General features: G+C 40.3%; 1 protein-coding gene across 11 annotated transcripts in view; it reads right to left on the reverse strand.

Moving 5' to 3' along the window:
- The window catches only part of camk2d1 (calcium/calmodulin-dependent protein kinase (CaM kinase) II delta 1), a 110124-nt gene extending 83548 nt beyond the window's left edge, over positions 1 to 26576 (reverse strand). For 5 of the 11 annotated variants that reach the window (XM_067580431.1, XM_067580429.1, XM_067580432.1 and 2 more), the window contains exons 1-2: positions 26264 to 26576; positions 23450 to 23544 (exon numbers count right to left, since the gene is read on the reverse strand). In XM_067580431.1, the coding sequence (XP_067436532.1) occupies positions 23450 to 23544; positions 26264 to 26325 (157 nt within the window). In that variant the 5' untranslated portion in view covers positions 26326 to 26576. The remainder of the gene's footprint in view (positions 1 to 23449; positions 23545 to 26263) is intronic. The other 6 variants (XM_067580439.1, XM_067580437.1, XM_067580440.1 and 3 more) reach the window with 2 other exon arrangements.

Raw genomic sequence — 26576 nt, forward strand, 5'->3', positions numbered from 1 at the left:
AAACAACCATACCAAGAGCCTTTTAGAGGAAGTGGTCCGGTCCTAAAAGAATTCTACAGTGGTTTGTTTGTGATGGAAATGTGATCCAGCCTCCATCTGACCTAACTAAAAGGTGTCTAGTAAGGTACTAGTAATTTTATCAACTCACTGGCCGATAATGATATTCATACAAAATGTATATACACCTGACCATGACCTACAAGTTTTAGAGATGCTCATCTGTACAGTAGCTGAGCCTGAACTTTGCCCTCATTTGAATCCTCCCACTCCTGGAGATCCTCACCACCACGCATCACATCCTCTCCTGATGGAATTTCCCAGATTAAAAGGTGCATTACATCTACTCTAACAAAATATCCCTAAACACACCACACACACACACACCATGATTTTGTTCTCTAACATAATCTTCCAATCTCATGCATAGCTGCGGAGTCAAATTTCCAAGACCACCGACGATGTATTCCACATACAGGCAGTTCTCCGGTCATTTTCCCACCTGTCTGTGTTTTGCTACCGCAGTGTCTCCATGATTCAACATTTACCACAAGTGGGGAAAAATATTAAAATTTTCTCCAGGTTTCTGTGCATGTAGAAACACAGTAGCTAGAGTAAGATACTCAGGGCTTGGCTGAAAGATGATTAGCAAGCAATTTGGAAAATTAAAGCTGTACAGTCTAAAGCCTTGATTTTACAGAATGTTGAAGGGAAAAGAGTGCCACCGAGTTCATATTCTTCCCACATTGGCTTAGATGGGATTGGCATACTGAGAAAATCCATTTGGAATCCAGTGTGAGAGAAGAAGTAGGAGGAAAAAGGAAGGAGAAGAGAGAATGAGATTATTTTTCCACCACACTCATCCTTAAAAATTCTATAACTTTTACATGTAGAATGTATGCAAAGTTTTGTGAAAGTTTTGGTCTCCACCAACTCCTGAAAAAGATATTTGGCTCTTTAGGTGTTAAATTCTCCACTATGTTCACCAGCTAGTTGCTAACTTACATGTGTTCTTGCTGAAAACAGCTGCCTGCTGCTACTGGAAATAAGATTCATGAAAGAAGAGTTTGTAGGCCCTAAAACCAAAATATTGAGCTATACGAGGCTAAAAAGCTCAGTAGGGCTGAGGGGAACTGCAGGTTTGGTGATAGTTCTCTGTGGGTTTGTCAGTAGCATTACCTTTCACATTACATGTGATCCACTGTTAGCATACTGATTAGAAGCTTTAAGGAAGACTTACTACAGGTGGGATTTAGTTCTATAACACAGCATCTCCTTCACGCCATCAACACCTCTTTGACTATTTCATCTTTTTTCTCAAGTGCTGCATCACTGAGCACCTGCAGCTCCATGTGTCCTGCAGGATCTATAAGTAGGGTCTGGCAAATGACAAGTGCACTCGCTCTCCATTAATGTGTTTTTAACCTTTACGTTGTTTGATTGGTAAGATGTTCCAAATGTTACGCTGCAATTGTTCAACTCAAACAAAGCAACAATTCAAAGCAAATTGCTCACCACTTGTTCTGAAGTCGATGGCTCTGAGTCACACTCAGTGATGATGTCTTTTACAGATGTTTCTCTGCTAATTGCAGCTCTTTGATCATTGTGCAAGACAGTGAAGTGCTTCCCTTCCAGTGGCTCGAATCACTTTTCAAACCGTTACTCCTTTGCCTGTCCAACAGTATTTGTCACCTGCTTCATGCTTTTTTTTCTTCTTCTTGGACAAGAACTTTGTTAAATTGCCAAAACATTTTGGTTTAGTTAAAACTTTGTCATATTTTCCATTTCCTCCACCTCACAGTGTTATGATTAGGCAACTAGGTATTTCAAAGAAATCTTTTCAGTAGTGCATGTAGCAATTTGAGGGTGTTTCTTTATGTAATTAAGCCTATTCATGCATGAATATATGGATGTAGCACAGGCAGGATGTGTGGTTGCTAATTAAATACGCAGATCTAGAACTTTCTCTATGCACGCTTTGAAAAAAGACGCTTGAGTGCAGCAGATTAAGAGGTTCAGTTGAAATTTCTTAACCCAAAACATGAGTCTTCAACTGGGTATGACCTGCCACATTTTCCACCATCTCTCTCCTCTCTCTGTCTCATCAGCTCCAGAGGTTGTGCTGCAGGCGTGAGTCACGGACGGTCGAGAAAAACAGTTTGTTTAATGAGTCAACTTGTTGGCTTGCACTCTGCTGCACAGAATGGGGACACTGTTACAATTTTCCATTGAATTTAACCCCTGTCTAACCTGCCCTAATTGTCCAAGTCGTTTCCGAGTATTTACAGACACAAGCAGGGTGTGTTATACAATTAGAAAGTGAAGGCAGGATTTTGAATCTGGTGCCTAGGGTTGCAATGTTTGCACTTCAGTTAAGCTTTAAAAAAAGAGGGACAAAAAGATTAATTTATTGCACTGTCCTCCAAGTGTGTGCGCTCATATTTGATGCTGCACATCACACACGCACAGCAGGAAACATGGGCTGATGCCAAACTTACATTAGAGCAATACCCTAATCTGATTCGGTGTATGAGATTAAAGAGGAAAGTGATCAGCCTAAGGGAACGTGTGCATGTGTGTCACAGACATATGTGCAAGAACAATCCTGGAAATGTGTGTTCTTGCTTCTGATGGGAGCATATGTGTACTGAGGTCATGCTAGCTGAACTGGGACCATGCTGTTATGTTTACCTGCTTCACACTGAGCTCAGTGGACATGATTTGGCAATGTCGACATCAAGATTCTTGCATTAATATTCAGCTGAAAGTATCTCTGTCATCTAGAAAATATAGCTGAGACCTGGCTGAAGCAGTGATGACGCCTGTCTCTTTTCCTCTACGAATGGATGGAAAAGATCTGCAGCCCTGTAGAGGACCTCTGGTGATGGCACAGAGTTTGAAATGTGATCTGAACACTCAGAGAGAGACTACCACTTCCTCCTCCTCCTAACTCCCAGCTGTCATTTGTCCAAAACCACTCTTGCCTGTTGCCCTGGAGGGCTTTCTGACAGATGTATGACTGTGAGAGAAAACAAAGGCAGCAGAGGACATAATCCAGAATGGTTGAGACAGTGTGGAGGAGGTGTGTGAGTCTCTGGCTGTAATGCAGTGACGGCAGCACGAGACTGGGATTATAAACCCTGGATTACACATGCAAGGACAACAAAACATAAATCCGCCATTGAATGTGGCCCGAGGCCTGCTTTCACTCAATGTGTCCTGAAACATCCTGCGAGAAGCAGCTCAGCATATTATTTCAGATCATTCTTGCATGATGACAGCGAGGGTCGAACCAAACGATAGATCAGGTAAATATATGGCCACTGGAGATTTTTTAAATTCTAATCTTTCAGGAACATCCCAATTTATTATAACTTGGATCTTATGTTTGATGTTTTGGTCATCATTTCTATTGGTTATGATAGGTAGGGATCACACTGCATGACTGGTAAACAGGATTATCACAGATAGTGCAGAAATATAGTTACATTACTACACAAGGGCTGCAAATAACTATAATTTTAATGCAGATTATTTGAAATAAATCAATAAAATGTCAGAATATAGTGAAAAGTGTCCGTCACAAGTTCTTAGAGCTCAAGGTGTCATCAACAAGTAACTGTTTTGTCTGACCAGCAGTTCAAAACCAAAAAGATATTCAGTAAAACATTATTTAAAACAGGAAGAGAAGCTGGAACAGGAGACATTTTGGCATTTCATATAGATTAGAGTTGCTTTAAGCGGACTCCTGATGTAATGCGCGTGGTCTTGACGCGGCTTTTCCTCTTTCACATAAAACTTAGTGCTTCCTCTGACTTGATGTTAGACTCAGCACTCACAAACTGGTCACACTATGGTAGTGAATGTACAGTTTTACTATCTCAGCTTTGTGTTCTCATCAAAGTAAGCTTGGCTACCCTGGAGGGTTTTTTTTATAACTTGTCAGATGACATTTTAGCAATGACACAGTGTTCCCAGATATTAGATATTAACTTTGTAATACCAATAGGAAGGATGGAAGACCTGGGTGGTAAGAAACCAGATAGAAGTTGGCTGTATGAACTGGTGTTAAAGCTTTTGAGTGCAGTCTTTTCTCCATATTTGAGCTACAGAGTCAAGCATCAGTAATCAGTTTAAAATAACAAGAGGTTTCACTGCCACACAAACACATGATTAGAAAAAGGGGGAAAAGTGTGATATCATATCATGGCCTGCTCAGGCTGCTTTATTTTTGTGTTGCGTGGGGGGAAATAGGTGGAAAACCATAGCTATCATTAGCTGATGGTGATTATTTTAAAAAGGCAGCAAATGTAAATCACACATTCCTGGCAAGGGACATGTTTATATTTACATAATGAAGCTTTCTGCTTTAATTTTCTTCTACCAGCCGGTTTGTGAGAGCAGCTGTAGCTTCTCAAAACATGAAGTTTTATTTACGAACAAAACTCTTCATACTTGTCGACTGTCAGCGTGACAAGTGTGTTTTAATGGAGTTCAGTTTACTGGTGCCTGCAAGTCTCTCTGTAATAGCTCTTTTGTCTCATTTGTTTAACAGGGTGTCACCTGTGCCACCAATTTGCATTTGATGACCATCATCAGACTCGAACTAAGAACAATGAGACAATCAGGCCTCTCGAACAAATGTTCTGACACACAAAACTGCTTGAACACATAAGTCACATAAGACAACATGGACACACACACACACACACACACACATTTTCCTCTCCTGGAGCTCTTTGAGTCAATTTATAGAACTGAGTCACCCTCAAGTGGAGGCGTTTAATCTCGACAGCGGCGTGACACAACCTCAATTATCTTTCACTGTGGCCGTCGTGATCATTCCAAGACTCAAATGTAATGAAAAGAAAAGAAATTTCTGCTCTATTTCATATGAGAACAAAACCATTTGAATATTTTTGAATGATAAGGTTTCATTTATCCTGGAGTAACATGACATAGGTAGAGTTATTGGTACATAGGTACTAGGGGTGTATACAAATACATTATTCGGCAAAGCACAAATAATGGGTTTTTTACAAATATTTGTTTCATACAAATATTTAAAAAAATATTTGTTAGTTAGAGGTCTGTCTGCAATGAGGCGATAAGTAAAGGTTTAGCTCAGTAGTCAGCGCAGTCGTCTACAATCGCAATCTGCAGTCGAACACAAATACAAATAATTTTGCTGCCTCAACAAATACAGATACAAATACAAATAGTGGGCTTTCTGCACATCCCTAATAGGTACAGTAAAACATAACGATAGATTAAGGCTGCATTCAGACTGAAATCAGCTCTGTGTTAAATCAACTGAAGGCCTGCGTTGGAGGTTGTTTAAAAGGTACTGGTGAGACATTATAATACAATCCAGGAAGTCGAGTTGGAGCTACACATTAATGCATTTAAAAGCTTATCAGAAGCCAAAACACACAAGCACAGTGCTTTTATATTCACAGACAAGGTTTTATAACTCTGGAAAGAAATCCCAGCGGCAACTGTTTTATCTTTCCTCACAACGATGGCGAGGTAAACAGTCGAATACGGAGTTCATCTTACAAATTATAATCCACCAGAAATGTGCTCTTCCATGAATGTTCTTCCATGTTATTGCTTGCTGGATGACGTGTTGCATCAAAAGTTGAGCCCGGTTCAACTTTTTTGCTGGACGACTGCTGCAGTGTTTGGCCGAGCCCATAGTGGCACCCCCGCTCTGTCAACACACTGCCACCATTAAAATAAAAGGGGAGGGCTGCATTTTTTTACACAGCGCTAATGTCGCTCTGAACGTCGCGTAAGAGTCTACAGCCATGCTAGTGGCTCTGTGAGGCTGTACTTGAGCTAAATGCTAACATCACCGTGTTAACATGCTCACAATGACGATGCTAGCATGTTGATGTTGAGGGTATAACGTTTAGGTTAGCATGCTAACAGGCTTACTGACTCTGCTGAATGATTTCCTGGTGGAAATACAGCTTTACTTAAATGTGGGTTTTGGGTGCTGTATATGTTCTAGTCATCACTGAGCTGATATTGTTACCACAGTAGAAATATCTGTGGAATCCCTGAATTTCACTGGAAGCCTGCAGTTTCTGTGCCCTGCTCTGCACCACAGAGCAAAGTGACCATCTGTCTGGGTTGATTTCCACTCGTCTCCAAGCACAATCCAGCCACGATATTTATTAGACTGAAATAAAAAGAAAGCCAAGAACATTCTGAAGCCAACCCTTAACAAAACCTGGAAGCTGGAGCTGGAAGCAGATGTTTACAAAGCAGCCAAAAAAGAAAAGAGTGAGAAATAAGGTGGGATTGAAGAGGGGTTAGAGGTTGTTATAAACTGTGCCACATTCAGCATGATGGCTTTGTGAGTGATGTGTGAATGAGAGTTTACAGAGATAACATTCACAGCTAATGCAGCTGGAATATAATTAAAACCAAGTCGACAGCTGCATTACTGTCAGATCCAATCAGTCAAGATTGGAGAGTTGCGGATCAGGTCACGCCGCAAAAAACTACAGTAACAGGCCAAGTCGCATGTTTAGCCAACTAAACTCGTGATAAGAAATGTTGACTTCATGTGTTATCTGGCTCAGGTTGGCAGAACACCAGCTCTGACATAACATTTAAACAGTCCAATACCCTTAAGAGTGTTCCTCTTCCCACTGTGACATGTTTACTTCACAACCAAAAGACAACACTAAATGTATCTTGTGCTATGAAAAATGCATCTATTCAGTTCTACTATCGGCGGGAAACCTCAGATAGCCTGTGTCAAATATGTACACTCCCAGTCTAAATAAGTTAATGACTGACCAGCGATGATTATTTCTAAACATTCCCAGAGACAGGAATTTGATGAGATAAAGGCTGCTATCAATATTCCAGTTAAAAACAGAACAGAACTGAATATCAACTTTACCAAGTAGCCAGAAAGACTAGCGCCTAAGCAATAGTGGATTTACGAGGCATGGTATTTGTGGCTTTGGTAAAAAAAAACAAAAAAAACAATTCATACTTGATGGGGAATGTCTGTACCAAATATTGTGCAAATCCATTGGGTAGAAGTTGAGATATTCACTCACTAGATAAATAAAAAAAAAAATTGGACTTGCTGGTGACACAATGAAAAGTCACCACAGACATTAAGAATCATCCTGTACCAAAATTACACTACTGTATTGACACTGATATTAAACATTTGAAAGGGCCACTAATATATACTAAAGTAGACTGCTGGACCAGACAGACAATCCTTTCCTCCCAGTCACTCCTGCACAGCACAATGAGTAGAACTTCACTTCCATTACCTCTCGCCCACACACTGATCATTTTTCCTTGGCTGACATCACTGCTTCTCTCCACAAAGCTGAAACTCTCTGCAATTTCACACTCCAACCTTTTTTCTTTCATTCACTCTGTATTTCCTCACCCACTTTGTGTCCTTTTAACCTGTCACCCCTTCTCTATATCGCTTGCAAAAGAAAACCTTTGCAGGAACAAAAACATCATTAACCTCTGTCCGTATCCATTCTTTTTCACATCCTAATTCTTCTTTCCCCTCTTTATGTCGCCATTGTGCCCTCTATCTCTATCTAAATTCACTCCTTTCAAGGGAGACCTTGTTTCAATCAAAGTGTAACATCAGGGTGCCAGTGAGAGCTGCTGGAGACAGATTTCGACCCCTCGCTTGTTGGATCACAGAATTTACAGATCTGGATGTTTTCTACATTATACTCCCATTCTCTCGTGTTTCATTACTAAGTTTTCACCATCAATCAACCTCATTTTCAACCTTTCCTCTTCTTCCTCTCTTCTACCATTAAAACAGCCTTAGAGACATTATTATTGACTAAATGTGTATTCATCAAATTCATCTAAAAGGGCCACTTACAATCTGAATCTTATGACTAAAACAGGAAGACATGAAGAGATGCAGTACATGGCCAGGTTAGATTCCAGCTATAGTGTTTTTCTGGTGTTGAATGTTTTAAAGAACTAGAAGTATGTCATCACTGTCATGGCAACATCACGTACAGTAATCTTACAGTAGTCAATACATGACTGCATCTTACTGGAGTTAAAATATGAGGCAGAAGAAAGGAGCAACCTGAAGCTTTACCGTCCAACAGAGTCTGGAAACAGATAGGATAGAATAGAGGTGCTTTAGGTTCCACATTTTCTGGATATCATCAAAGCCACATAGTCTTGCCTTGCTGCACCACCCAAGCCTCGTTCTGAGCCAGAAAAAAAAAAACTCTTGCTGTGGCTGAATTTAAAAACATGACTCAAATCAGCTCCAGTGTGTGAGTGATGCAATCCCTGATTTCATCCACTGAGCATAAGAGGGAGAAAACATATTGATGGGAGGAGGAAGGAGAGAGACAAAACAAGATTTTTGCCAAGAGTCTCCCTGGAAGGATCGACGCCTTTCGCGTGGTTCTGGCAGCTTTTCACCTCTACTGTTGCTACACAATATGTTTGGGCTGTCCACAAATTAGGGAAGCTGTATTACTTACATGGTTCAGACAGTGTCCCTGTGAGACATGAGGCAACTTCAGCAAACTCCATTAGTGGTGAGGTAACCATTAATTATTACAGGAGAGACCCCAGGTTGCCGTTTTAACTACATGGGGTCATCATTAGCAAAAGGTTCTGTGTATACTGTTTCAAACTGTTTAATATAGTTAACACAATCAGTTTTAATGGTCTAAATAAATCCTTTAGTTAGTGTGCTTCATAACACAATTCCTATGTAGCTTTCATTACGTTCTCTGGCTTGTGTAAACTAGGGCTGGGCATTACATTGAAAATCAATATCACAATTAATTTTCACATTTACCTTTGTAACACTTAATGAAACAATATCTTTCATTAATTGCACCTTTTCAGAAATTCTCTGTCCTCACAGTGGACCTTATTAATTCTTTATGCTGAAGAACAAACAGAAAAGCTTGGATTATGATTAATATTTCTTACACTTATTCAGTAGTTAAGAACCCATTAAATTTGCTAAAACAGGAAAATCAAACTAAAACCAGCTCTATTTCACATCTCTTGTGACTAAAAATGAATAAAAATATTTAAAAAAAAAAAAAAAAAAAAGATTTAAACAACACATTTATGCCTTTGACTCAGTTCATCAGTGAGATTATTTCTGGTATAAAATGACATTTTAATTAGAAAGTCTGTTAGCCTGTTGCATCTAAAGCAACCTGCCTCAGCTTCCAGGCTGTGGTCAGAGGAGACTCCGTCACTGCTCCACAACTGAACTAAACTAACTAAACTAAACTGTAGCTTATAATGTATGTTCACTGTCATATTCATATTAGCTTACTGCTAACCTGAATGTGCTCTGATGGCCAGCACACCTGTCTGCCCTGAGTGCAACCTCACCACCTCTTTCCCACACTCTCACCACACACACTGAGCACTCTGCTACTCTGCTATTTTAAGACTGTATTTACATTTTGTGTATCTGTATCGCATTAACTGAAGCCGTGACGTTTCTTTGACACCAGGTTTCTCATCTGCACCCAACTTCAGCTGCATGTCACCAATATTTGCGTTGTTTTGTCTCTTTGAGTTAGACTGGACACGCATGGTTAATAATGCATCACTCAAAACTGCTCGGTGGAACAGCGCCAAATCCATTTATGAAATGAACCCACACAGCTAACTCTGACTGGTTGTATACCTAACCTTATATGGTTAGATTCGTTATTGTGCTTTTTAAAAAAAAAGGTAGCTGGCAGCCTGTATGAAGGAATGAATTTATCAAACATACAGACATGACTGAAATTAGGTCAGTTAGAATAACAAGTAATACCCATCCCAACTATGAGACAGGATTTATCAACTCTGGAAAGATACCACAGCAAAAATGTTTATGCTCTGTCTTGACAAACTTAAGGAGGTGTGTTACCAGATTATGTTACATTGCATACAGTGGTGAGAATAGAGCCATGCTGAACTTTTCTGCCAGGTGACCCTGCATTGGCAGCCCTGCTGAATCAAATCAATGGTCGTGTTTTTTCAAGCAGAGAAACTGCCAGTCTGAACACTGCCTTATGCTACAGACATGGACTGAATCTAAATTTCCAAAGTTGTTTTCAGTCAAAGCAGTGTTTTTAATATTTTGTAGCTTTTCACAGCTTGATTCCACTTATATTTGAACCGTGTATTCAGTGGATGTATGTCTTTCTCTCCAAGCTCATCTCTTCTCACCTCTGTGAAACTGACAAGGACTAACATTATGAAAAGAACTACCTGTTTTTTTATTTCAAGGGTAAATCCTGCTGCGGGAGGAAACTCCCATCCTCTGCACACTTGTGGACTGCAGATGCATTACATGAATACATTATACATATCAGGGTGGGTGTTTTGGAGTTGCATGTGAAGAGTTAGGGGAGTTCAGCTCCCACAGGTCATTAACACATTACACTCTACCCTTATCCCTTCAGAGAACAAGTGATGAACACAAAAGATCCAAAGTTCGGAGGTCAATGCCATGAAGAATAATGACGTCTTTCTTCCCATTCACAGGAAGTGTATAGAGGACAGAGATAAGAAAAGGGACAGAGGGGGACTGATCTTGTGCTCTTAGAGAGCCAGCAGAGTGGTTTATTAAGGCGGAGAAGTGCACTGCCAGAAGATGCCCTCCCTAGATTGGAGCACCCAGTCTCTATCTGACAGACAAAGAAGCCCTAATTAAGGCAGGCAGCCTATCCCTCGAGTGTCTGGCCTACTTGGCTAAATGAGGATTTAGAATAAAGCCCAGAGGGAATACTCCAGTTTATCCCTATGTTTCAAAGAGATGGGGAGAGACAGCACCTGAGTGGATGACACCAATCAGACAAGCTGGGAGTGGCATCAGGCTTACCACCTGTAGCCATGACAAACTGACTCTGCAGCTGAAACACGAATACTAATGAACAAGACCCCCAAGATACTTAAACTCCTTCACTTGGAGTGCCCTTTCCAAAGAAAGTCCTCTACTATTACTATTTCAGTAGAGTATGGCCTCAGATTTGGAGGTGCTGATTCTCATCTCTGCTGCTTCACAGTCTGTTGCAAACCATCCCAGTGCTTGCTGGAGGTCATGGTCTGGTGAAACAAACAGAATCACATCATCTGCAAAAGGCAGAGATGTAATCCTGATGCCACCATACCGGACAGCTGCTCCTTGAGATGCTTGTGAAAATTATAAACAGAATAGCTAACAAGGAGCTGAGCCTGAACCTCTTATTACCAATGATCTTTCGCACTGAAAGGGGGCACTTGAGGCAGTTCAGGCATCTAATAAGGATTCCTCCTGGCCACCTCCCTGTGGAGGTATTCAGAGTATGTCCAGCTGGGATGGATTCAGGGCAGATCCAGAAAATGCTTGAGGGATAACACATCCCATTAATGAGAGAACACCTTGGGATGGCCAAGGATACCCTGGAGGTCCTGGTTAATGACACTCCAGGTAGAAGAGAAAATAAAAAGGTGAATGGTAACGGGTACATTTCAGCAGGGGGGAAAACATCTGTTTGATGGATTTTGATGCCAAAAATTGGTATATATTGGTGTATGTGTTCTACATGTGACATGATGGATGGATTGTTTTAATACATAGTTTCATTTCAGACATCTGGCCAGTAAAATCATTCCTCACCCTGTCTTAAGAAGCTTCTCATAAAGTTTGGATTTTCAGTTTTAGTGTCTTGTAAAAAGTATCAGAGACACCCAACAAAGTTTCTGCACATTATGGCACTGGAACTGCAACCTATTGATATTTTTTACTAATCAAATTAAATGTTTAGTCAATATAATGGCTGAAATTCCCAATTTGACTCTTTCAAATCACTAATTTTGTCAAACAAACAATCCAAAACCTAAGACATATTCACTTTACAATGATATAAAAACAGATTAAATCAGTTAATCTACCAATAAATCAGCCAATTGTTTCCACACTATATGGATTATTTTTGTTCATTAATACTAAATTTAACAATTCTTAACTAACTAAAATATCACTGAGGTCAGCCCTCAAAAATCTATTTGTTTTCGAGATGGTTTTAGCTGATAGAAAGCAGACAAATTGACCTTTTTTGTTCCTTTTCTTCTCCGGGTTGATTCATCGAACAAAGGCTTGACTTCAGAGAGAATGGGTCACTAATCCACAGAAATCCATCCAGTGTTATAATTCCACAATAGAGGAGACAATGCTGCTTATCAGTATTGATGAGGTGCCTCCTGTGGGCTTTGATTGAGTGACTGATAGCACACAAATCAGCTTAGTTCTCACCAATGTATTTCATCATCAACAGTCAGTACCTGCCATCTTCTGCCTACCAACTAAGCATTAAAACAACTTATAAATCTCAATATCGTCAGTAACACAAGGAAAAAAATGCCATTGAGTAATTCCACAAAAGAAAGAATAAAGGTCACACTGCCTTGACTGTTTTTAAGCAGCTTTTCATCTGATTCTATGGCATGTGTTTATTTTATCATACACATCTTATACCGTTCACGTCCTCCATTCTTTTATTTTTATCCTTGTCATTCTCTCACTTACTCATCTCCTCTTCAGCTTGAACACATTGAGCCAGAGCTGAGAAGGAAATAACATTAATCACCATTTAAAAAAAAAAAAAGACAGAGTGGAATGATAAGTCTTTCTCTTGGCAGTTGATTGATGGGGAAATTAGGCACACAGAGATGAAAATACCTTTTGCCAAGGTCTGGGGAGTCCTCAACTCCCGCTGACAGTTGCTCTATTACATGGCAGCCTGATTTCTGTTTTTCATGCTCCCTCGCGTCGTTCTAATGAGATATTTTTAGCCTGCCGTGAGCAGCTGTGCATCAGTTACAAGAAGAGGGAGTCCAGGGTGAATTATTGCAAATAGACAAACACATATAACTTTCTGTCATTAGACCACAGTTAATCTTCACTGGTGTGTCTCAACCTCAAATCTTTCTTCCTGTGTTTCCCCCTGTCTTTAAAAAAAAAAAAAAAAATCAGATACAGTTGAAGGCAGACAGTACAAGAGCTCCAGAGCTTCTTGTCTCAGCTGAATCATTGAGGGTTAAACACACTGTGGTTTTATGCTCATGTAAAAATCAATTCAGACTTACAGAGCCTTAGTGAATAGAAGATAAAGAAAAGCAAGGAGATAAAACAAACCTCCATCTGTTTTCCCCTGTGAAGCACTGTCAGAGCAGACAGACAGAAAACAAGGAGGAATTTCCAACATGGGTGGAATCACACCCCAGATATCAATGTTGACAGCTATTCACACAGCTACTTATGTTGTCAAAGACTGAAAAGAATAGGGCTGGGTTATATTTGGATTTTTTCTTTAACCAAGCCAACAGATGTCTAAACACAAATGGCTGTAAAGGAACTTTGCCTAAATACATACAGTCTAAAATTGTCAAAATTGTGAATTACCTTCTGGTATTTGACAGTTTTTGATAATTGATGCTTCAAACACATTGGTACCAAAATAAATACTGAGGTATTGGAAAAAAGAGTCAACAAACACTCTGTTCAAGCAGTAACATAGTTGTATTTGTAGCGTGTACTATATGCTGCTGAGAGAATGCTCTACAAAGTTGTTCACACTCAGGACAAGTCAATGACACAGACACAGGGGTTTCCCGACACATTTACAGGCAGGGAGAACCTTGAGAAACAAGGTTCTGCAGGAAAAGCAGAGCACACTATACATATCATCAACCAAAAAAGAAAAAAACCCATCTGCACTAATCTGTAATAAATATGTCATCTTGTTCTCAGTACGTATTAATCTAAGGGATCCATGTAAAGATTCTTTGTGTACATCAGGAGTTTATGTTAAGAATAAAATTACTTTCTTCCACTATATTTATCAGTTTTTAAACTACCAAATATCCTTATTAGTCGGGCTGTATTGATTACATTTCTGTCAGTTGCCTAAACCATTACTTAATTGTTCAGCTCTACTTATCATATATTTTAAAGATAGTACAGTATCACACAGCCCACCACATTCAGTTTATATGGAAACAACTGCAGTCATCAAGCTGGAATTGTTATTATTCATCCTGCGTTGCCATGCATCATGTTATCTTATATACTGTACTATTTTGAGCTGCTACAAGGTCTTGTTTTATAACATTAGAAATAGCCAATAGTGCAGTACTGCCTTTGACTCATGTATGACTTTGACATCAATTTCAGATTGTATGTTGGTGGATTCATGAATGAATGGGACCTCTGGTTGAACGATGTAGTGGAAAGACATGAGGTGTTTGCCTCAGGACTGAGTCAACTTCGCCCTCTTTGTCATAGGAAACTTTAAAAGCTACAACACAGGGAGAGATTATCTCATACAGCAGACATTTGGCCAGGAAAAATAAACAAAAACAGCAAGAGCTGACTGATGCAATTCTCAGCACAGACCTGTCCAGACCTGTTTATCAAAAGGGTTAAACTACAATCTGATTTGACTTGCTCTCCGCAGGTAAAGCAGAATATCTTTTAAGGTGGACTAACATAGTATGGATATGGCAATAAAGCCAGCCGCCTCTTAGCTCTCCAACTTAAACGTTAGTCAGCCTCTCATTTCATACCTCAAGTCTGACCCCTCCCACTCCATAACTACCAATCCAACTGAAATAAACTGTCTTCATTTCCCTTTACTCTAATATCTATTAATCTGAACCCCCTGTTAACTACAGACTACAATAGATAATTTTTAGATAGCTTAAATATCCCTACTATAGATTTCAATAACACAAAGGATTTGTATAAACCTATACAGTTAGAGGAGGCCAAAACAACAAAGCACCGGGTCCAGACGGATTTCCAGTTGACTTTTACAAGACGTTTTCCCACCTACTTGCCCCTTTATTATACTTTCAATTTCGCTTATTCTCAAGAAAGACAAGAACCCCTGAATATTGATGCAGCTGGAGACCAATAAGTTAGTTAAATTCAGATGTAAAGCTTCTAGTCATGGTCTTGTCGTTCCGTTTGGATCCTTGCCTGCCAGATATAATTTCTGAAGATCAAACATGGTTTGTTAGAGGGTGGCAATTATGTCTAATATTAGAAGCCTTTTAAATATTGTGCTTTCTCTTGGTACGTCTCAAGCTGCTGAAATGGTTATATTATTGGGTGCAAAGAAAGCCTTTGATAGGGCTGAGTGGGATTATTTGTTTTCTATTCTGGGGAAATTTGGTCTTGGGTCTAAATTTATTTCTTGGATACGACTTTTATACTCTGGCCCTACTGCTTGTGTGACAATTGATTCCCAAAGGTCTGACTACTTCTCTCTGACAAGAAGAACCCGACAAGATTGCCCAATCACCCCCCTGCTCTTTGCTGAAGTGATAGAAGCCATTGTACTCAAATTCTCCCCACTCTTCACTGGTATTTATAGAGCTAGACTGGAACATTGAGTATCTCTCTATGCTGATGACCTTTTACTTTAAATCACATGCGGCAGCTAAACAAATTCCATCAGGTACCCTACCATCCTAATTGGCCCACACTAGTTTCTGTTATTTAGGTGTCAACATTGCTCACTACCTCCCCTCTCTCCATAAAATGAATTCTAAAAAGTTGGTTATGGAAATTAAATCTGATCTGAATGAATTCTATTAAAATTAACATTTTGTCCAGACTCTTGTTTCTTTTCCAGTGTTTTCCAATATTCCTACCAAAATAATTTATTCAAATGTTAGACAAAACAATTTCAAAGTTTATTTGGGCTGCCAAAAACCCAAGAGCATGTAGAGCAGTACTGCAGAGAAGCAAACAAGAGGGGGGCCTTGCATTGCCTAACCTTTTATTTTATTATTGGGCAGCCAATCTTCAAAAAATTCATGCCTGGTGTAACTCTTCCAACCTTGATTAGTGTATAATGGAGGACAATTATTCCTGCCCATCATCTCTGGCAGCTCTGGTCTGTGCCCCCCTGACTTCTTGTTTTCCCAAATACATTAGAAATCCAGTTGTACTCTCTCCTTTGAAAATTTGGAAACAATTCAGGCAACATTTAAAACCCCCCACACCACCATGCCCCCGCCCCATGCAGCCCCAATTGTAATGACTACTTGTTTCCTCCCTCTAATTTAGATACAATTTTCACTTTGTGAGAGAGAGAGGCCTGGCTCGCTTCTCAGCTTTATATTTAGAGGGCTCATTTGCCACTTTTAATGATCTCTGTGTTAAGTATAATTTACCCCAATCTCATTTGTTCCGGTATTTTCAAGCTCGTAATTATGCTCGCACATATTTTACATCCTTCCCTCAGCTTCCAGCGGGTTCTCTTGTCACTGAGGTGCTTTCTCTCCCTACGGTATGTGCTATGATCTCAATTTTATATGACCTTATATCATCCTCAGGTGTGGCCTCTCTTGCAGAGGTTAGGGGTAATTGGGAAAAGGAGCTTGAGCTTGATGTGATGAATGATTGGAAGGGGCACTAGTCAGGGTCAACTCTACATCTTCATATGCCTGTCTGAGTTTAATTCAGTTTAAGGTCCTGCATAGGGTTCATTCTACAAACGCTAGGCTTAGTAGGTTGTTTCCAGGTACAAATGATACTTACGATAGATGTGGCTCATCAACGGCGGATCATACTCATGTTTTTTTCTTGTACAGAAAATTAATGAGTTCTGGCCTTGTTTCTTTAATGTTAGGTGAAGCCCTTAATATTACACTAGAAAGATTCTGATGTTGCTTTTGCCTCACTCATAGCCCGCAGAGGTATTCTGCTACATCCTGGCTAAATGATTTAACATTTCTGTTGTTAGGAAAGGTGAAATATTCCTTAAGAGGTTCAACTGCAAATTTCTACAAAAGATGGCTGCCTATTACCTCATATGTAAATACTTTTACCTCTCTGGACCCCAATTGATTTTCAGTGCATCCGTTCTTTGAGGTGGGCACCTTGAGCATCCTTCTTATTGTTCTTCACTCCCTATTTTATTTTATTTACTTTTTGTGTGTGTGTTTTATTTATTTTATTTAGTTTTTTTGTATGTGTGCATTTTCTTTTCTGTCTCCTTCTGAGAGTTTGGGATAGGTGGGGGGTTGGAAGGTGTTTTATTTCTCTGTCTTAACACACCAAAATACCGGGAAAAACAATTTTGGAGCACAGATTTGTGTTCCAATAAAAAAAATAAAAAAATAATGTATGATGCAAAGATGGTGTCAAGTGTTAAGTGCCAACAGCTTACAGCCTTTGACAACAGCAATTAGAGTTAGTGGACACACTTTAGGCATGAGAGACAGACTATCTAAGCAGTGACAGAGACAAAAGGACATTCTCCTAGGGGTTACTGACTCATCACTTATGCTTGTGTCAACAGGGTCTGTATGAGCAGCTTGCTGGTCCTCCAAATCACAGGCCATATGGGTTAGCCAGGACCTGAGGGATGAGATATGCTGCACTATACAATGACAAGACACTCAAATATCATTTACACTGTACACAATCTGATTTGTTTCATATGTCTCTTTCCCCTTTATAAACATACACACACACACTACTGTATATATCTCCCTTGATCCATCTCTTTCATGTCTGGTCTTAGCAGGGCATTGTGTAAATGGCTTGTTGAGCCCCTGTCATTAGCTGCTAAGCCAACCACTGGCAACACACACCTCTGATAGAGCACTTTATTTAGGCACTCCTTATGCGTGTGTGTGTGTATGTGTGCATGAGTATTTAATGCGTGTGTGTGGATGAGGAAGTAGTGGCAGGAGGGATTTAGGTACCGCTGACCCAGTCTCGATATAAATCGCAGGGTCAAGGGTCAGGTCATCACTCCTGTTGCCGGGCTTACAGCTGACATAAAAAGCAGTTGGCTTTGACATGCTGAGCTACAGTTTGTGTGTGTGTGTGTGTGTGTGTGTGTGTGTGTGTGTGTAAATGAATCAAGACAAAAAAATATTATTGTTGATTGTTGAACAAAATGTGTGAGCTGAGTAATTCATAGAACACCAACAGCATCATGTACTTGCGCAATTAACATAACAAAGACTGTAATATACTTCAACGCCTAGATTACCCCACAGACTATATTTAGCTCTCCGTCTCTTTTGTTTCCATGGGAATGAAGAGCATGAGTGGCTGGGGCCTCGGGTATTTTCCAGAAGCAAAAAACGACAGAATGGCTGGCTCCCGGACCATAGCTGGCTTTTCCACAGCCTGGTGGGTTTGTCAAGTGATCATTTCCACTCCACCGAGTCCAAGCATCACTAGGTCTGTGTTTAACCACTGTCCTAGTTTTCCCTTCATACAAGCATGTGATGTCAGAGGAGACAGGCTTTCAGTTCACTACATCTGGATAATGTTTCAGATGCATGTTCTGTGCTTGTCCAAGTATTAGAGCTTTTATTTTGAGGGAGGGGAGTGGGGGAGTTAATAAATAACACACGTGAGCTTTCTCACCTTCACTTCAATGATTTTCATCATCATTTTAAAAAACAGTGTTAAATAAAAACACTGCCTTTTTACTCTCATAGCAGCAGGAGAACTGCTCTTAAGAAATGATAAACTTGTGCATGAGACTTTTTTTCAAAAGTAGAACTGAAAACATGTGTCTGTTTCTACAAATTCCTTTTTAACATGCAGGAACATCCCAAACTTCTCTGTACATGAAAGCTTTATCTTGTCTTAACAAAAGCAGGTATACAAAAACTTCCTAAACTAATTTATATCAGGAAATATTGATCAAAAAGTGGTTGGTATGGTTAACGCATTAGCAAACACTTTCCCATCCCGCAGATACAAAGTATCATTAGCATTCAGTAAATTACAGTAAATTTCATTTTGGGGGGTTTTAGACTGTTTAGACTTCTGATGACATCACTTTGAACTCTAAAATATTTTTCACGTGCATTCATATTCTGAATGATTTCTGATGTTTTAAAGAGAAAACGATCAATCCATTAATCAAGACCATTATCAGCAGATTAATCTGCCATGGAAATAATAATAAAGAAAAGTAACAGTAAAGTTGTGGGCCATGAAACCAAAACGAGCTGAAAGACACTAAAACCAAGTCCTGTAATAAGTTTCTGTTGGTTAATCACTACACGCAACATCTTTGATATTGCATACCGTCATTTGAGAGATTGTTGATGATAATATTAGTGAAGCACCTTTAAGACCCGACTAGACTGAATGCAACTGGTACTGCCAGATTTGAGAACCAACCCCAACCTGGGACCTGAAGTTACATATGTGCTTTATGGCCGTTGAGCAAACAGTAAGCTAACAGTCACTGTCAACCTTTAAACCTGAATCCACCTGCAACCCAACCAGTTGGGTTGCAGAACTTTACGCAAGACTAAAAGTCAAGCAAGAATTTGATACCAACTTCCCATTAAAGCTGCAATGATTAATCGATTCACTGATTAGGTGAATGACAGAAAACTAGATTTTTTTGTTCAAAACCTCATCTGTGAGGATCACTGTAAACTAAATCTGTTTTTCTGGACTGTTGATCAGACAAAACAAGACATCTGAAGACATCATCTCAGGATCTGGGATATTGAGATGACATTTTACACTATTTTCTGACATCTTATAGAATAAAATGATTCACCAGTTAATCAAGAAAATAATCTGCCAATTAATTGATAATGAGGATGATAGCTGGTTGCCACTCTACTTTCCATATTTGAAAGTTTTCAATACTTGATTTCAGTCAGTGTTCAAGTATTGAGGTAGATATTAGGAGCGGCTGAGATTGACCCTTAACTGGTCCACCTTAAGGGTCGATCCACCTTAAGCCTGGTCAGGTTAGGCCATTGTTGCTAACTTCAGGAACAGACTTTTCTTGGTCTTAAGAAGCTGCAGCATTTATTAACTGACAAATTGTAGCCTGTACTGTATATTTACTGCCAGATTGACAACTTACTGCTAACCTTTTCCTCTGCTCCGCTTGCATTCATTGTCACTTTTCTGCTGCTCAACCACACACACACTCGCTACACACCGCCCTATTCCTTAAAAGGAGCTACGCTACCAAGAGTTTCCCAGGCAACGACACAGGTTTCAGAACAGCGCTGCACAGAAGCTCCCAAGCGCTATTGATTTCCAAATGAATGGATTTTTGCTGTTATTTTTGGCATTAAAAAAAAATGGTGAGGGTTCTTGTTGGCCTGGCGGTCCGCCAGTGTTTAGAGGGGAAACACTGGTCTTGACAGAAACTAACATGTCTTATACCCAATCGGTTTGAGGCTTCCCCCTATGGAGACACACCACTGCTCTCAATCCAAGCTGTGTCCTATCTACATATCAGCGGCCCACTTCCTGATTCCCCTGGGTAAAAGGGTGACCTTGCACTGTGTCTTTGCTGTAATATATTTTGACAGGATACTTCAACTAGTGGTACAAATATATTCTCACAGGATGCCACAACTCAATGCTGAAGACGGGTTCTATATAATTATTCATAACACCCCGGTGTACCACAAATACGTCATCTCACTGTTAAATCAGATGAACCAAAGGTGAACGCAAACAGATGGGGATGTACATACAACTGTGTGTACTTCCCAAAAGCACGGATTAATCCTTAAAAGTTCAGCTGCGATAGTCATGTCAGTACTCCTTGGAAAGGTAGAACAGAAATCACTGGTGTTGATGTGAAGCTGAGGTTTACTGCCACATAAAGCCTCTCTGATGAAATGTTAGATTTCTGTTTGGGATTTCTCATCATGCAGCAGCAGTGTTGGCAGCGACTGTGGGGTTTCCCCTCACTGAACGTGACCTTCAGATCAGCCTGCCTGCTTCAATATCTATCAGCCGCTCTAACAGTACGCTACTGTCAGTTTGCCTGAAGGCAGAACGTGCCTTCAGAGCCGTCTCTCTTCTGTCTATTCAGCGTACCACTGCTGTCATGTGAAACCCCCGAAAGCTGGATTATAGTGGTTTTCATGATTTGACAATGCAATGTGAAATTTTTTTAGCATAAAAGAGGACTCCACTGAATAATCACTGTGCTCCTATGACATTGTTGGACTCACGATCGACACTGATGCAGCAGAACCAGCAATATTGTCTTATTTTATTCCATGCATGTTCTTCTTCCTTCCTACACTACCCACAATGCAAATTTACTGCCAACAGTTTGGTTGGAGATTGGGACATGTTATGCTAATAGCTGCTAGCCTCGAGCAGAGATGAGGAGCGGGTTACAGAGGTCTGGTAGCCTTTTTCATTTTCAAACTTGTAGTCCTCAACCGACACTGACTCAAGTGACATCACTTGAGGCAATTTATCAATTGCCACACAGCTTCCTCTGGAGCCACAAAAGGATTTATACTAACTTTTTTACAATTCAACACCTAGAAACACACGCTGATGTGGACAACCAGTGGAGTTCCCCTTTAAAAAAAAATCAACAGACAGAGCTAGAAACATTGCATGTTATCAGCCTCTGTTTGCCTGACTTTTGTTTTTCAGTGCTGTTTGGACATTTTTAGCCGTACTGTGGTGTGTGTGTGTGTGTGTGGGTGGGACCAGTGGTGAGCTGAGCTATGGCTATCATGGTGGGGGTAGAGGCCACAGAGCAGGGAAATCACAGCAGTAACAATGATGGCAAGAAGAAAGGGAGAATGGAACTTCACAAACACCAGTAGAGGCTTCAAAAGTGATTGTTATGGTAGCCTCAGACTAGATGCCATTTGAGGGCGGACAGCTCGACAACAGCTCATTAGCATGGGAGACAACTGGGTACTTGTCTAAGTAAGGAGGGTTTTTTTTCTTTTCAGTTCAAGCATTATAAGATAATTCTGGTTTATTACAACTTGGAGTTTATTTTCATAGTTTCATCCTTTCCATCAGTTAAGAGAATGCTGTGATCGTCACAGGACGCTAGTATTCAAGTCTGGTCACAGTCCAGTTTCAGAAGACTGGGGAGGCTGCTGTAAATCAGCTGTTTACTGGTCTGCACTGTTATTTACAGCTTAGGTCAATTTTATTTTCCACAGCGGTGAACTTGGGAGTCCATAGCTTATTTTTACCCCTAAGAATGACAAGCAAAACTACCCAAGTTGTAAATAAACCAGTATTATCTTGAATCACATCTGTAGCCTTGAATAATTACAAATCTCACTGGATAATACTGTATAACTACGTAGAACTTTTTAATCACTTCCTGAAAAGTCAGCTTTCACCTTGAACAAACACCAGAGCGAGCGCTGTTGACGAACGCTCTCCTGGCCCTACATCAACATCAAACACACACACACACACACCTCCTCTTCTTCTTTCCATTTCACTCTCGCTTTCTCCTTCAGGTGAGGGAGGCTCACACTCGCAGCGAAGGCATTCGGCCAAAGCAATCCGAGTGTGGAATCAATCATGGACTCCCTTTCTATAAAACCTCTGCCCTCTCCTCTGTTTCTCCTCTCCTCCTCCTCCCCGTCGCCGCTCGTGTTCTCCTCTCACCTCTGGAGCTGAGGCAGCGATGATTAGACAAGGGAACCAAAAGCTCTCAGTTTTTCACTATATACACTGTTGCATCACTGAGCAAAGCAAAATCTCTTTACTTTTTCCTTTCATTGTTAGTGATTTCTCTTTTTTTTTGAAACCACAAATGTACTCCCACGTCTAGCTTTTCTTCATGCAGCTGTTAAATCTGTGAGGAAACCCCCCCCCCCCACCACCCCCTCTGCTCTGCTTCCCCCATGAGACGCTGCATCTGCCGCCACCGCTGCTATCGCTCGCCCATCACTGTGAGCCTTTTCAAGCCTATCTCCTTTGTGTAATTGTGCGTTATGCGCCCATTAGGGTCTTACGCCTGGATCAATCAGCGACAAAACATCCAGACAACGGGAGCCTCGGCCTACGCCGCAACAGATAACGATGGGAGAGAATAATAAAAAAAGGTGAGGAGAGGAAAATAAAGTAATCCGGGGGCCTCCGCTTCCTGGACGGAGCGAGAGTTTCTCTCAGTTCTGCCAACACATGCTGCTTTCACTGGCTTGTGTTTTAATGTGAAAGACGGCGCTGTGAGTCATGTACAGCTCATCGCCAATCGGCGGCTGCGGTTGATATCGCGGAATGAGTCACAAAAACAAAAAAAAAAAAAAGGAGCTGCTGCTGGCCTCCTTCGTGTCAGTGCCACTTTGATTAGTGGAGTTACAAAAAAAAAAAAAATGTAAAAGGGGGATGGAGAGCATGAAAGTGAAAGTGACTTTAAAAGCAGGAGGATGTGCGGTTAGAGTTGCTGCTACCATTTGGAACCTGACCACCACCGCCCCCCCCACTACAGACATGACTACCACAAAATAGTGAAGGCGTGAGAAAAACATGTACAGTCAGAAAGGAAGTCGCTTTGAGGGGTAGCATGGCTAAAAAAGGAACTGTTTTTAAGCAGAGTACCACTGCTTGCCACCGTCTAAAAAAACTAACAATACTGGTACAGTTTGTCCAAAGCAAAAGGTTACTCACCCCTGGCAGACAGCTTCTTGGTATTGATTATTTTGGCGGCATATTCCTGCCCTGTGGATATCTTCATGCACCTCCTCACCACAGAGAAAGCACCCCTGCATGACACATAAGAGTCAGGAACCAGTCAACATAATATATGACGAGATTTCACAAGAATATATTCAAAGGCAGCCATAATATTGAGAACGACATTAAAATAGTGAATCGTAGCATTACAATGATCATTTTCTGACCTCCTGAATCTCCTTGAAGTCTGTTCACGCCCACACAGTCAGGAGAAGAGGTCTAATCAGGCAATGCAAGTGAAAACGCCAGTGTAGGTGGACTACGGCTTTAATGTCTCTGGTCATTTTAGCCCGACTGTTAGCAATATAAACCTTTTCCAGACATTTTGACATATGAGACAGCAGGAAAAGCTCAGGTATAAATAATCAAATTTTAAAAAATGGGTGAATTCCATGTAGCTGCTTCAGTTTGCTTTGTACTGTGCGTGCTGGTTCACTGTGAGACACTTCAACAGTTATCAGTAACCTTTGCTTTTCCTGCTACGACAAGTCAGATAGTCCGCTGTGGTTTTAACATCAGTCTAGAGCTGCAATCATCAATTAGTTGCCAACCAATCAAATTAATCACCAACTGTTTGGAATTAATCAAGAAAAAAAGTCAAAATTTTGTCCATTTCAGCTTCTCTAATGTGAATATTTTCTTAGTTTCTTTAGTCCTCTGATAGTAAATTGAAGATCTTTGGAGAGTGGACTGTTGGTCGGGACAAAACAAGACACTGGAGGACGTCACCTTGAGCTTTGGGAAACACTGATTGACATGTTTCACCATTTTACAGACCAAAGAACTGATCAATTAATCCAAGATAATAATCAAAAGATTAATTGATAATGAAAATGATTGTTAGCTGCAGTAACATGACTGTCAGGTATTTAATTCAGTGGATTAACCAAAAACTTAACTCCCATCTAGCTATTTATCTATAAATGGTTTTACACCTAAAGTGATATTAGATTTTATCCATGTTGCCCAACAATACTCTGATATAAATGGAAAGTGGAACCATATAAAAGTATTTTTCATTCCATGAAGGCATGTAAATAAAGAATGTATTAAAGGATGCCAGCAAGTGTCAACATGTCATGAGTAGCACTGCTCTGCATACCTGGAGAACCCAACAGATTTCAACAAGAGTCTTCAGAATACAAAAAATCCTGACATACCTGACAATCTGAAGACTAATTCAGCTCACATATTCCCATCCTAAAGGTCTGCTAGAAATAGGTCTAAAAATAGGCAGCTGGAGTACCAAGAATCTGAATTACTATGTGGATGGTGCACATTCAGTAAACCTCCAGAGAACCAGTAGAGAAATATTTGCATCAATAATCTGTTTCAAAAACTTCCAAACCTGCAGAGCGAATGCAGCAATGACTGATATGACTGCTGATATTTAGTTAATGTGACAAAAGATTGATGTATATCAGCTCAGAGTTCTCCACTGTGATTTTTTTTTTTTTTTAAATACAGACTGGCTGTGCTCTTTGCTATCAATTACAAGATTTAATCTGCAGCCGAGCAAAGAAGTAGAGCACCACACCTTCTGAAACCTAACTGAACATCATGTTTTTCTTGCATTTGTTCAGTAACACAGTCGGCCTGTGAGCACATTTAGCTGTCTGCAACGATTCACAGAAAACACACTGACATAGTAGGGAGAAGCAAAAATGATGTCAATATGAATACTCTGTTGTTTGTGTGTGAACTCCAGGCAAACCACTGAAGAATTCAACCCCTCTCATATTGCATGAAGGGGCGGAAACTTCTGCAAACCGAATTACTGAGAAACACATTCAGCTGATGATGCGTATCATCTTATAATCATAGTCTAACTCAAAGTGGACATCATTTCACTACAGATGGTTCAGAGCAAGGCATGTGACAGCTTATTAATACCTGATAACCTGCGCTGCTAATGATGCTAACGGCTAATTTTTGTTTATCTGACACGTCGACAGGGTCACATGCAAGCAGCAGCAAAACTTAAGACCACCAACAAATGATCATGCGCTACTATTATATTCGGCCTTACTTCCAACTAGGGCTGGGCAATATATCGATATAATATCAATATCGTTATATGAGACTAGATGTCATCTTAGATTTAGGATATTGTAATATCATGATATGGTATAAGTGTTGTCTTTGTGCTGTAATGTAAAAGTTTTGAACTTACCAGACTGTTCTAGCTGTTCTATTATTAGCTTTTACCCACTTATGTCCACATTATTGATGATTATTAATCAAAAATCTCATTGTGTATTTTGAAAGCACTAATAGTCATCACTACAATATTGTTGTAATATCGATATCGAGGTATTTGGTCAAAATATCGCGATAATTGATATTGTCCATGTCGCTCAGCTCTACTTCCAACACACCTGGTGGCGCCTCTGTTAAAAATTTTTTAAACTTTTTCAACAGATATTCCTCCACTGAAATACACGGTAGTGCGGCAGTGAGGTGGGAAAAGCAGTTCAAAAAAGTTGAGACAAACATTAAAACATGAGACAGTGAGGTTCAATAAGTGGTTTATTAAATGTTTTTTTCGTGTTCGCGGGTTGTTCGTCGATAAACAAGTAAAAAGGTTTTTGAATGGGAAGCTATCCAGGTAGGAACAGGTAGGCGGAGGTCTCTGTCGGAGATTTCGGTGAATCACCGACAGTGAAAGCACTGCAGGGCCACTTTAGAGCCCACTTGATAACACGTTTTTTATTTTAAAAAAAAGATGTAAAAATGAAGAGGACTTACTTTCCCAGCTCCTCGTACAGCTGGTACTCATCGGTGAACCTGGTACAGGTTGTTGAAGCCATGTTAAGGTGAGCAGAGGAGACCGACTCTGGAAACTGAAAGCCTCAGTCGCTTTAATATTCTCCTCAGATCTTCCCCCGTGTTTCCAAAAGTGCCGCTGTCGCCTTTCAGGGAAGGAAACAAAAGCAAAGTGAGGAAAGACCTGTCAGTGACTCCTGGATGCGCTGAAGGCTCGGTGTTCCTCCTCCTGGCTGCTCCTGCAGACCCGGGTCCTCTGCTGTCTGCTCTGTTTGTCTTTACACAGACATTTGGA

The sequence above is a fragment of the Thunnus thynnus genome, chromosome 22 (assembly GCF_963924715.1).
Source record: "Thunnus thynnus chromosome 22, fThuThy2.1, whole genome shotgun sequence".
Classification (NCBI taxonomy): Eukaryota; Metazoa; Chordata; class Actinopteri; order Scombriformes; family Scombridae; genus Thunnus; species Thunnus thynnus.